General features: G+C 58.3%; 1 protein-coding gene across 2 annotated transcripts; it reads left to right on the top strand.

Annotated features, from left to right (window-relative positions):
• The first annotated feature begins 271 nt into the window (after positions 1–271).
• Positions 272–11480, top strand: EIF4B (eukaryotic translation initiation factor 4B). Of its 2 annotated transcripts, none has more exons than XM_058822096.1 (15): positions 272–310; positions 3442–3579; positions 4841–5049; positions 6077–6193; positions 6388–6442; positions 6612–6755; positions 7150–7260; positions 7345–7512; positions 8094–8328; positions 8726–8844; positions 8923–9133; positions 9664–9731; positions 10006–10093; positions 10190–10244; positions 10742–11480. In XM_058822096.1, exons 1-15 carry the CDS (start codon positions 298–300, stop codon positions 10817–10819), a joined length of 1809 nt encoding a protein of 602 aa, XP_058678079.1. In that variant the 5' UTR covers positions 272–297; the 3' UTR covers positions 10820–11480. The 2 variants fall into 2 exon arrangements, with proteins under 2 accessions (XP_058678079.1, XP_058678077.1); XM_058822094.1 differs by having other exon boundaries at positions 10003–10093.
• The last annotated feature ends 680 nt before the right edge of the window (positions 11481–12160 follow it).

The following is a 12160-nucleotide window of genomic DNA, read 5'->3' as shown; positions in this document are numbered from 1 at the left end:
GTCAGTGCCGGTGCCCGGGGGTGTCAGTGCCGGGAGTTCCGGGGGTGTCAGTGCCGGTGCCCGGGGGTGTCGGCCGGTGCCCGGGGGTGTCAGTGCCGGTGCCCGGGGGTGTCAGTGCCGCGGGTCCTGGGGGTCTCTCCCCCTCCGGCCCCTCCCCCTCAATACCAGCCGGCCCCAAGCCCCGCCCCCAGCCCAGACCACGCCCCCGGACTTTGCCCCGCCCCCTGACAGGGCGCGACGCTCGTGGTCACGTGACGCCGCCATCCGGGTCTTTTGCCTTCTCTGCCTCGTCCCAACATGGCGGCCCCAGGTGAGCGCTGCGCCGCGGGCCCGGGCCCCGCCGGCCCGCGTGGAGCTCCGCGGGCACTGATGGCGGCACCGATGGCGGCCGCGGGGCTGCTCCGAGCACCGCCGCTTCCGGAGATGGTGGTGGGAAGGAGGCGGTGGCGGGAAAAGCGGGGGAAGCGGCGGGAAAACCGAACCCCCCCCCCCCCCCTTCCTCCTCCGCCGCGTCCCCTCAGGGCGGGCGCGCGCCCTTCCCCCCCCCTCCCGCCGCTTCCCATTGGCGGGGGTGCGCGCGCGGCCTGTGATTGACGCGCGCGCGCCGGGCCCCCCTAACACCCCCCCCGTCTCCCATTGGCGGGGGCGCGCGCGCCCGGCCGGTGATTGACGTGCGTGCGCCCAGCCGGTGATTGACGTGCGCGCGCCGGGCGCGGCCCGGCGCGTGCGCGCGGAAGGGGGGGAGGGGGCGACGCGCCCACGTGGCCGCGAACGGGGGGGGTCGGAGGGGCCCCGGTACCGGGAGTTCGGGGGAAGAGGTGGGATCAAGCTCCCCCCCCTCCATTTGCCCGCAGGGGCTTCACCGGGACCCCCTTCCCGGGCCCGCCGTGCCCTTGAGGCTCCTTGGGGTCAGTTACGGGGGAGGCGGGGCAGGATGTGACCCCTCCCAGCCCCTCCAGGGGTCGGTCCCGGCGTGGGGGGGCACACCAGACACCCCCAGTTCCAGCCCGGCTCTCCCCTCCATTCCCAATCCCGCAGCATCTCCCGGGATCCCCGGCTCTGCTTGGAGCGGGAGGTGGGTCCCGGTACCGGGGTGAGCACGGGGCGTTGGAAGGTGCCCCCACCCCGCCTGGATCCGTCCCTGTCCCGGCTTTCCCTGGGCCTCAGGTGCTGCCCTCATTCCCAGCCCTGTCCCAGGATGGTTTCCTGCCCGAGGTCGGGTCACCCTGGGGCAGCTCTGAGCCGCTCCTGCATCCCAGGCTGGGATTCCCATAGGAGTCCAGGAACGGCCCCACACTTTCCTGAAATCCACAGTGGGGAGGGAATGATGGACTGGGAGAAGATGAAGCCATCCCGGAGTCTAACACACCACCACCCTCTCCCAGTTCCCTTGGGGAAACACTGCCGGTGGTGGTGCTCTCCATGCTGGATTTCCATGGAATAACACATTTCCAGGCCATTCTATGAGCAATCCGACCTCCACCCTTTTTATCCTCGTTAAAGCCCTTTGGTTGATTCATTAATTATTATTATCTCTGGTCAGGGATATCTGACTAGAAGCTCTGGCCATCCAAAAATTCATGATCTCTCCTTTAAAAAAAAGAGGGGAATGTTTTTCCATGCCTTTCCCTTTCATGTCCTTGAAACCCATCAGTTTTGCTTCCCCTGGGACCCCTATTGACCTCCCCAAAACCTGATGGGGGAACGAGGTGACTCCACCATTTCTCTGGGGCTCCAGCCCCCCTGGCTCCACCCAGAGGGATTTTTCCTGGCAAATGCAGCAATTTTTGCCTGGAAAGGTCCCAGATCCAGCGGCAGAGCCACATGAGGGCAGCAGTTCCTCCCAGAGGGAGGGAATTGTGAATCCAAAGCCACCTTCCAGGAAATGCCCCGGTTTTCCAGGAGTGTCACAGCTTGTGCCTGGGTGTGTCCCCACAGGGAGTGGGATGGGGACAATGTTTCCAGTGGGAATAACAAATTAAGGGGGCTGAGGGGTGGCTCCTGGCCCCTTGTATGTCCCCTCCCAGTGGCTCCTGTCCAATTCTGGTGTCTCATGTCCAGCTCCTCATATCCCATCCCATGTCCTATCTTGTGTTCTATCCTGTCACTTCTGTCCCCTCTTGGCTCCTCCTGTGCTGCCTCCTGTCCCATCCCAGTTCCTCATATCCCATCCTGGTGCCCCACATCCGTTCCTGGTTCCTTCTGTCCCGTCCTGGTGGCTCCTGTCCCACCCTGATGCTCTCATGGCCCATCCCAGCACCTCATGTCTCTCAGTGCCATATTCCATGCAAGTGCCTGTGTCCCATCCTGTATCCCCTCCCAGTGCCTTCTGTCCCGTCTCAGTACCTCATGTCCCATTTGTGTCCCATCCTGGTGCCTCATGTCCCATCCCACTGTCTGCTGTCACATCTTGGTGGCTTCTGTCCTCTCTCAACTCCTTGTGTCCTATCCTGACACCTCCTGTCTCCTCTTGGCTCCTCCTGTCCCCTCCCAGTGGCTGCTGTCCCATCCTGGTGCTCTGTGTTCCATCCTAGCACTTCCTATCTCATCCTGGTGCCTTTTGTCCCATTTCATGTCCCCTCCTGGCACCTCATGTCCCATCCCAGTGGCTCCTGTCCTGTTCCAGCTCATCCCATCCCATCCTCATCATCCCATGTCCCCATCTGTCACCTTGTGTCCCATCCCAGGTCCTCCTGTCCCATCCTGGTGCTCCATGTCCTCCTCTACTGTTTCCTCCTGGCTCCTGCTGTCCTGTTTCATGTCCCTTCCCAGTGGCTCCTGTCCCATTCCAGCTCCTCCCATTCCATCCCAATGTCCCATGTCCCATCCTGTCACCTTGTGCTCCATCCCAAGGCCATGTGTCCCACCCTGGTGTCCCCAGTCCCATCCCATTGTCTTGTGTCCTATATCCTGGTGCCTCGCGTTCCATGCCAGCTCCTCGTGTCCCATCCCAGTGTCCCATGTCCCGTTCTGGTGTCCCCAGTCCCATCCCAGTGTCTCGTGTCCTACATCCTGGCGCCTCACATTCCATGTCAGCTCCTCGTGTCCCGTATCCCATCTCTGTGCCCCATGTCCCACCCTGCTGTCCCCAGTCCCATTTTTCCAGTGTCCTGTGTCCCACCCCAGTGTCCCCTGTCCCCTCTGCCCCCTCTGTTCCTGTCCCTGCTCTCATTCCACCTATTCCCACTCTCCTTCCCTCCTATTCCCACTCTTTTTCTCACCCATTCCTGCTCTCATTCCCTCCTGCCCCAGCTCCCATTCCCACACGTTTCTGCTCCCATTCCCACTCTGATTCCATTCTCATTCCATCTCTGTCCTGCCATTCCCACTGTCATTCCCACCCTTTCCATTCTCATTCCCACTCCCACCCTTTCCCTGCTCAGTTCCCCCCTTCCCCACTCGGGTTCCCGCTCTGATCCGTGTCTCCGCTCGCTCCCGCAGCGGCAGCGAAGAAGAAGCCAAAGAAGGGGAAGACGCTGACGCTGACGGATTTCCTGGCCGAGGATGGGGGGGGCGGGGGGGGCCCCACCTACATCCCCAAACCTGTGAGCTGGGCCGACGAGACCGACGACCTGGAAGGTGAGCGTGGCATTCCTGGAGCCTGGATGGCATTCCCAGCTCTGGGGTTGGCATTCACAGCCCCCAGTGCCAGGATGGCATTCCCAGCTCTGGGGTTGGCATTCACAGCCCCCAGTGCCAGGATGGCATTCCCAGCTCTGGGGTTGGCATTCCCAGCCCCAGGTGCCAGGATGGCATTCCCAGCTCTGGGGTTGGCATTCACAGCCCCCAGTGCCAGGATGGCATTCCCAGCTCTAGGGTTGGCATTCACAGCCCCCAGTGCCAGGATGGCATTCCTGGAGCCAGGATGGCATTCCCAGCTCTGGGGCTGGCATTCCCAGCCCCCAGTGCCATCCCAGCTTTGGGGTTGGCATTCCCAGCCCCTGGTGCCAGGATGGCATTCCCAGCTCTGGGGTTGGCATTCTCAGCCCCCAGATAAGCATCTCCAGAGCCAGGATGGCATCTCCAGAGCCAGGACGAGGATGGTATTCCTGGAGCTAGGATGGCATTCCCACCTCTGGGATTTACATTCCCAGCCCCCAGAGCAGTATTTCTGGAGCCAGGATAGCATTTTTAGTCCCCAGAGTGGCATTTTCAGCTCTGGGATTGGCATTCCCAGTCCTAGAAGCAGTATTCCCAGAGCTGGAACAGCATTCTCAATCCCTGGGCACCATTCTGAGCTCTGAGGTTGGCATTCCCAGCTTCCAGACTGTCATTCCCAGCTCCTGGAACATAATTCCTGCCTTCCAGATTGGAAGGCTCCAGGATTGGCATTCCTAGCTGCCAGTGGCATCCATAACTGGAAAAATCCGCTGGCTGTTCGGTTTTTGGGGAATAATGAAGCTGGGAGAGCCATGCAAGTTTTCCTTAGGGATGAGACTCAGTGTGCAGCCAAGTGGGGGAGCAGCAGTGGGATATTGAGGTTTTGGGGACTGGATTCACCAGAGCTTCCCACTGAGCCAGGCTGGAATCCAAGCTGGAATGAATCCTGGAAAGCCACTCATGGGATTGCCTGTCCCTGCCCTGGGTGCTCTGGATGGCCTCAGGGCACCTTTTCCGTGGATTTACCGGTGCTGCCAGCAGTTGCCTCCGGGTGCCTCTGTATGACTCCGGTTTCTTCCCACTGCCTGCAGTTGCTTCCAGCTGCCTCTGTCTGGGTGGGCTGTGGGATGATTGCTGCCTCCAGCTGACCTGGCCAGCTCAGGATGGCCCCAGGTGGCCCCGGTCAGCTGCAGCTGGCTCTGGCCGTGTGGCTGTGCCCACATCCCGGCTTTCCCCGCAGTCTCCACCACGTGGCACAGCAATGATGACGACGTTTACCGGGCGCCTCCGATCGACCGCTCCATCCTTCCCACGGCCCCGCGCGCTGCCCGCGAGCCCAACATCGACAGAAGCCGCCTCCCCAAATCCCCTCCGTACACGGCATTCCTGGGAAACCTGCCCTACGATGTCACCGAAGAGTCCATTAAGGATTTCTTTCGAGGACTTAATGTGAGTGACGTTCCAGAGGGCAGAAATGGCACCCGTATTCCATTGCCATGGGGTGTTTCCCTGGGATGTGGATGTCTGTAGGTTGATCCTGAGAGAATCCCTTGATTCCCCAGCCATGGATCAGCCATTCCTGCTCATCCAGTGGGATTGAGGAGCCTCCAGTGGGGGAATTTCCCTGTGGAATCGCGTGGAGGTTAGACTGGGGGGTGGGGCAGGGTAGGGCAGCTGGTTTGCTCCCAGGTGGAAAGAAAACAGCATCAGGAAGCTCATGGATCACACAGAGGTGTTGAAAACCACAAATTGGGAAAAACCAAGTTTATTCCCATTGGAACCTGTCTTGCTTTTCCCTCTCCAGCTCCACATCTGACCTTGGCCTTCCTCATTCCTTTTCTCTATTTCTTGGCGTTTGTCATCCTTTAAATATAATTCCATGCATGTGTTGTGGATTCTCCTTTGGTCCAAGCAAGATCTTGGCTTTGCAAGAGGTTTCCCATCAGGAAATCCATCCCACGAAAATTCAAGGGATGCTTTGGGGACCCCATGACCCCCTAAGATGTCATTTAGGAATGTGGCTCCTGACATTTCCCAGGGCTCCGATCAGGAATAAGCAAGGAGCTCCCACACTTTGGGAGCCAGAATCTAGGGAAAGGAGGTTGTGGGCTACCCAGTGTCCACGTGGAACTTGTGCGGGACACATCCAGGGCTGGTTTTCCTCTGCAATGAGCTTTGAGATGGCTCCTGCTTCCCTGAGCCCACGGAGGAGCCTGCAGAGTATACCCAGCCCTTCCCATTGTTCCCAGTTCAGCTGCCAGAGCTGGGATTCTCTTCCCAGTCCCTCAATCCAAAAATGTTGGAAAGTTCTGCAGTGTTTAGGGCAGGACCCCTGTCTTCCTCCTCATGCACAAGGAACCCCCTCAATCCCTCGATATCCATGAGTTGCTCCATCCCAGATCCTGCCACCCTTGCACATTCCCCTTTGGAAGCCAAGATCCTGAGGTGAGCTTCCCTGCCTTCCCTCCCTTGGCAGATCAGCGCCGTGCGGCTCCCGCGGGAACCCACCAATCCCGAGAGGTTGAAAGGTTTCGGATACGCGGAGTTCGAGGATATTGATTCCCTGTTCCAGGCCCTGAGCCTCAATGAAGAGGTGAGTCCAATCCCAGCTTCCAAGAGCACGTCCTAGGGCCTAAAGGGGCTCCAAGGACCTGGAGAAGGGTTTGAACACGGGCCTGGAGTCTTGGGAAAAAGGGCAAATGGCTTCCAGCTGGAAGAGGGGAGGGTCAGGTGGGATATGGGGAGGGAATTCCCAGCCCAGCACTCACTTCCCACTGTTGTTCCCAGTCTTTAGGAAACAGAAGGATACGAGTGGATGTGGCAGATCAAGCTCAGGATAAAGGTGAGCGTCCAGCTGAAGACATGGATCAGGCAGGGTAGGGATTCAGGGAGAGTGGCCAAGGGCCCAGCCCTGACCCTGCCCTGTTTCCTTCCTTCCCTTTTAATCTTGATTCCTTTTCCCACTCCTTTTGCCTCTCCTTGTCCCTGTCCGTGTCCCTGGCTCCTGGCAGACCGGGATGATCGCTGCTTCGGCAGAGACCGGGATCGCTTCCGGGACTCAGAGCGGTTCGAGAGCGACTGGCGCGCGCGTCCGGCTGCTCCCGATGCCTTCGATGACTACCCCCCGCGCCGGGGCGACGATGGATTCGGGGACAGTGAGTGAAGAGAACGGGCCCAGCATTCCAGGCACTCCCTCCTTCCCCTGTGTCCCAAGATCTAGGGGCACCTGACGCTGCTCAGCCTGAGATTAGGAACCACCTGAGCTCATTCCCACCCCAAGTTTGTTCATTCCCATCTGGTCCTCATTCATTCCCAGAACTCAGTCCCACCCTGAGCTTGTTCATTCCCCATTTGGAGCTCATTTGTTCTCAGCTCGCATTCCAACTCCAAGCTCATTCATTCCCAAAACTCTTCATTCCCACCTGAGCTCATTCCCAGTTTGTAAGGATGAATGGGGCCTCCTCCTTTCCCATATGGAGCAGTATTGGGATTTTCCTCCTTTCTCGTGGAATCTGTGCCTATCCCAGTAAAACCCCATCCTGCTTCCAGGATATCGTGATCGCTACGATGACCGGTATCGGGACGGGCCACGGCGGGACATGGATCGTGGTTTTGGGAGCCGGGATCGCTACGACGACCGCAGCAGGGATTACGACCGAGGTGGGAATTCCCAAAACTGTTGTCACTGGGAATGTGGGCTGCGTTATCCCTAGTGACTCTCAGATAATCTGTCTCCTTCCCCAGGCTATGATTCCCGAATAGGCAGCGGCCGGAGAGCCTTTGGAAGCGGGTACCGCCGGGACGATGACTACCGTGGCTATGAGGATCGTTATGACCGGCGGGATGACCGGATGGATCGGTGGAATTCCCGGGATGATTACGGCCGGGATGACTTCCGCCGTGAGGACAGAGGTGGGGTGGGACTAGAGCTGTTCCTTTGGGAATGGTTGGATATGATGGGAATGATCCCATGGAAAAGGTGGGAGCAATAGGGAATGGTCCCTTGGGAAAGGTTGGATATGATGGGAATGATCCTGTGGGAAAGGTGGGAGCAATAGGGAATGGTCCCTTGGGAATGGTGAGATATGATGGGAATGATCCCGTGGAAAAGATGGGAGCAATAGGAAGTCATCCCTTGGGAAAGGTGAGATATGGTGGGAATGATCCTGTGGGAAAGGTGGGAGCAATAGGGAGTGGTCCCTTAGGAATGGTGGGATATAATGGGAATGATCCCTTGGAAAGGGTGGGATGGGGGGAGAAGGGTCTCTTGAGAAAGGCAGGATGGTACAGGAATGGTCCCTCAAGAAAGGTGGGTTAGGATGGAAATGCTCCCATGAAAAAGTGAGAGAGTGGGAATGATCCCTTGGGAAGGGTGGGCTGGGGAAGGGGATGATTCCTTGGTAATGGCAGGATGGGACAGGGATTATGCTGTCAGTCCCAGCACTGTTGCAGGTGGGATCAATGCCCACCATGATCTCCTGGCTCGTTCCCAGGTCCCACCCAGAGACCGAAGCTCAACCTGAAGCCCCGGAGTGCTCCCAAGGAAGAGGAAACTTCAGCAGCTCCCGCTGCCCAGTCCAGCCGGGCTGCTTCCATCTTCGGGGGGGCCAAGCCTGTGGATACAGCGGCTCGGGAGCGGGAGGTGGAGGAGCGGCTCCAGAAGGAGCAGGAAAAGCTCCAGCGGCAGCTGGAGGACGACAAGAGGATTGACAGACGGCCCCGGGAAAGGTGGGAATGGTGCCTTGGGAAAGAGGGAATGGGATGGGGATGGTCATTTGGGAAAGGTGGGAAGGGTTGGGAGTTGTCTTTTGGGAAACATGGAATGGGTAAGGAATGATCGCTTGGTAGTGATGGGATGGACAAAGAATGATCCCACCCAAAAGGTGAGGGGATATGGAATGGTTTCTTGGGAAAGGGGGGAATGGGCAGGGAATGATCCCTCAGGAAATTCGGGGCTGATCCCCACAGAGAGATGGGCAGGACAGGGAATGGTCCCCATGGAAAAGCGGGATGGGTGGCAATGATCCTTGGAAGTGGTTCGGGTTGGATGATGTTCATCCTATGGGAAAAGTGGGGTGGGGCAGCCCTTTCCCAGTCCCCTGATCCTGTTTCCACCCTGTCCCAGGCATCCAAGCTGGCGAAGCGAGGAGAACCAGGAGCGATCCCGGACAGGCAGCGAATCCTCCCAGAGCGGCCCCGCGGGACCCCCAGGAACGTCCACGGGCTCCGGCCCCACCGGCCGGAGTGAGTCGGGGTCCGGGGCGGCCGCGGCGCCCAGCCCGGGGCAGCCAGCAGCTGCCACACAGCTTTGTGTCCCCCCAGCCACACGGAGGAGGGAGAGCGAGAAATCCCTGGAAAATGAGCCCCTAGGAAAAGAGGAGGAGCCGCCCTCACCGCCCCCCAAATCCCGGGAGGAGAAGCCGAAGGTGATGCCGGCGCCGCCTCCCAAGGAGAACGCCTGGATGAAGCGGAGCAGCCAGAACCCCCCCGGCAATTCCCAGAGCTCTGACTCGGAGCAAGCCTCCCCAACCAGGTGAGTGTCCCAGGAAGGAGTGGCCTGGGGGATGCTTTTCCAGCCCAAAGCATTCCATGGCTCCCTGCTTTTCCCTAGTGGAGGACCCCAAGAGCTGGGAGTAGGGGACCCTGACATTCCCAGGGATGATCCTGTAGTGCATCTCAACATTTCTGCTGCCTATCCCAACCTTTCTAAGGCCCATCCCAACATCCCTGTATCACAGAGATGTTCCTGTGCACCATCCCAGTGTTCCTGTGGCCTGGGGATGCTCCTGCCACACATCCCAATATTACCGTGCCCCATCCCCATGTTCTGTGGTGCATCCCAACACTCCTGCAGCCCATGGAGGCTCTTCTGTTCATCCCAACCTTCCTGGGCTCCATCCCAGCATTCTTGTGCCCAATCCCAACTTTCTGTGGCTTGGGGATGTTCCTGTGCTCCACCCCAACATTCCCAGGCCCTATCCCAACATTCCTCCATGTCCCTGGAATGGGGCCATTCTAGGGACCCCCCCCCTGATGCCTCTCCCCCCTTTTCTGTCTCCCCAGTGGGGGCCCCTCTGGCCCCACCCCCCCTGGAGATGATGGGGGCCCCCCCAGGACCCCCCAGAGGAGAGGTGAGAATGGGAGGAGGGGATTGGGAAGGCTCAGGGTTGGTTTTGGGGATTTGGGGAAGTCTTGGGAGCACTTGGGGAGCTCAGAAGGTGTTTGGGGGATTTTGGAGGAGCTTGCGGGGGGCTTGGGGGGAGGTTGGTATCGGGATCTGGGAGGGTTGAAGCATTTTGTGAGGGGTTTTAAAGGGGGTTGGGAGGGGGTTCCAGGGATGTTGAGGCCTTGCTGGGGGGCTCAGGGGGTTCTGGGGGCTGTGACCCCCCCACCCTTTCCCAGCAGAAGAGCTGAAGCCTGAAGGGGGTCGGGAGAGCAGCTCCAAGGGCCGGAGCTGCAGCCGTGGCCCTGCAGGAATGGGGGACCCTGAGAGGTGAGACCCCCACCCCGAAACCCCCTCAGGAACCGGGGAACCCCCCCCGGGCACACGGAATTTTCCAGAAATTGACCTCTGACCTCTGCTCCTTAGGAGGGACCCCCGGAAGGAGCACGAGCCAAAGAAACTGGAGGAGAACCCCCCCTCTGTAAGGATCCAGGGGGACCCCCCTCAAATCCCGGGTTTGGGGGGTTTGGGGAATCTCACCATAACTGATGCCCCATGCCTCCAGTTACCAGCAGGGGCTGGGACCCCTCTTTGGGGTGAGGGAACCCCCAGGGGACTTCGACCTCTCAAATCTCATTTTTTGGGATATTTTGGGGAATTTTCTGCTTTACTGTCCCCCTCTCTCTGCCCACCCCCACAGTTCAGCCTTGGGCAGTGTGAAACCTCTTTTGGGGGTGCATGACTCCCTGGGGGTCTTCACCACCCCATGCAAATCTTGATTTTTTTGGGGGGGGCTTGGGGAATTTTTTTTCAACAATGACCCCCTGGCCCTCCCAGCTCAACCTCCCCAGCAGTTTTGGATTTCTGTGGTCCCTTTTGGGAGGCTGTGACCCTCTGGTTTTGGGATGTGTGAGCCCCTGGGGAGTTTTATCCCACTCACATCCCATTTTGGGGAATTTTTCCTGGTTTTTCCTACAGTTCAGCCATGCCAGCAAATATGCCGCGCTCTCCATGGATGGGGAGGATGAAGGTGATGATGAAGAAGGAGCTGAGTAAAAGCTTCCTCCCCCTCCTCCTCCTCCTCAGCTGCCACGGGAACCTCCGGAGATTCCCAAAAATCCCAACCTTGATCCAGGCGAGACGGAAATAAAGCCTAAAACTCATCAATTCCCTCAGCTACAGCTTCTTAAATCCCAAAAAAAAAAAAAAAAACACCATGAACGAATGGGAATCGCCCCAAAATCAGCACAGGGGGCGGGAGGAGTAATTCCAAGAGTTTTCTTGAAAGAAAAGCCCTCCCCTCTGTGTTTTTCATGGAATAAGGGGTGAGGAAGAGCTGGCCTTCCTCCCACCCCCTCCTCACTGGAGCCCCTCCAAAACAGGGATTGGGAGGCATCCAATCCCCCCTCCTGGGATCCCCCTCTGCCCCCCATTTTCCTCACCTCTGGAATGTTGATTTCCCCCTGGACACCTTCATCATCCTCCTGCTCACAGGTGTCCTCCCAGTTCCCCCACCCAATTTTTGGGATGCAAACCCTGCCCTTTACAGAGGAAAACCTGGATTTCCACCCCAGAACCTCAAGATACTCTGAGATTTTGGGATTTGGGGTGGGCTGTAAAAATGTGTAAAAAGAACCTTCCCAGAGGTTTTGGGAGGTCCTGGGGGAGTTTTGGGGTTCTCCCCCAGGCTGGGGGCTGTTTGTTTTCTCCAATAAAATGAGCTGAAAAAGATCAGAAAGGTCCCAAATCCTTGTGCCCTACTCCTCCCCACCTTGGAGGGGAGCAGGGCAGTTCCCAAAGCCCCCCAGGGGGAATTTCCTGTCCTCACGTTGGTGTTCCTTTCTCTGGGCTTTCTTTTCTCTTCTTGCATCCTTCTCTCCCCTCATTCCATCTTTCCTCCTCCTTCCTCATCCTTCTTCATTCCTTCTTTCTTCCTGCTTTTTCTCCTCCTTCATCCTACCCCTTCCTTCCATCCTCTCCAGCTCTTCCCCCCTTTCCTCTTCCACTTACTTATTCCTCCTCTCCATCATTCCATCTCCTACTTCCCCTTCAACTTCCTCTTTCCACCTCATTTTCTTCCTCCTCTTTCCTTCTTTTTCCTTCTTCCTCCTTCCCTCTGTCCTTCCTCCCATTCTTCCTTCTTCCTCCTTCGCTTTTCTCCTCCTTCCGTCTTCTTCCTCCTCATCCCTATTTCTTCATCCTCTTCCTCTCCTTTTTAATTTTTCCTCCTTCACCTTCATCCTGATACTTCTTTGCTTCCTTCCATTCCTCCTCCGCCCCCGTTAATTAACGGTGATTAATTGGGGACGCGGGCACAGCCCCGAGCCCTGGGATGCCGCCCCCCCCCCCCTCCCGGCCCTTCCTCTTTCCCGGCTCTTCCCAACCGCTGGAATGCTG

The sequence above is a fragment of the Ammospiza caudacuta genome, chromosome 31, assembly GCF_027887145.1.
Source record: "Ammospiza caudacuta isolate bAmmCau1 chromosome 31, bAmmCau1.pri, whole genome shotgun sequence".
In the NCBI taxonomy this organism is placed as follows: Eukaryota; Metazoa; Chordata; class Aves; order Passeriformes; family Passerellidae; genus Ammospiza; species Ammospiza caudacuta.
The sequence above is the reverse complement of the archived record's forward strand: the minus strand, read 5'-3'. Positions and strand labels throughout refer to the sequence as shown.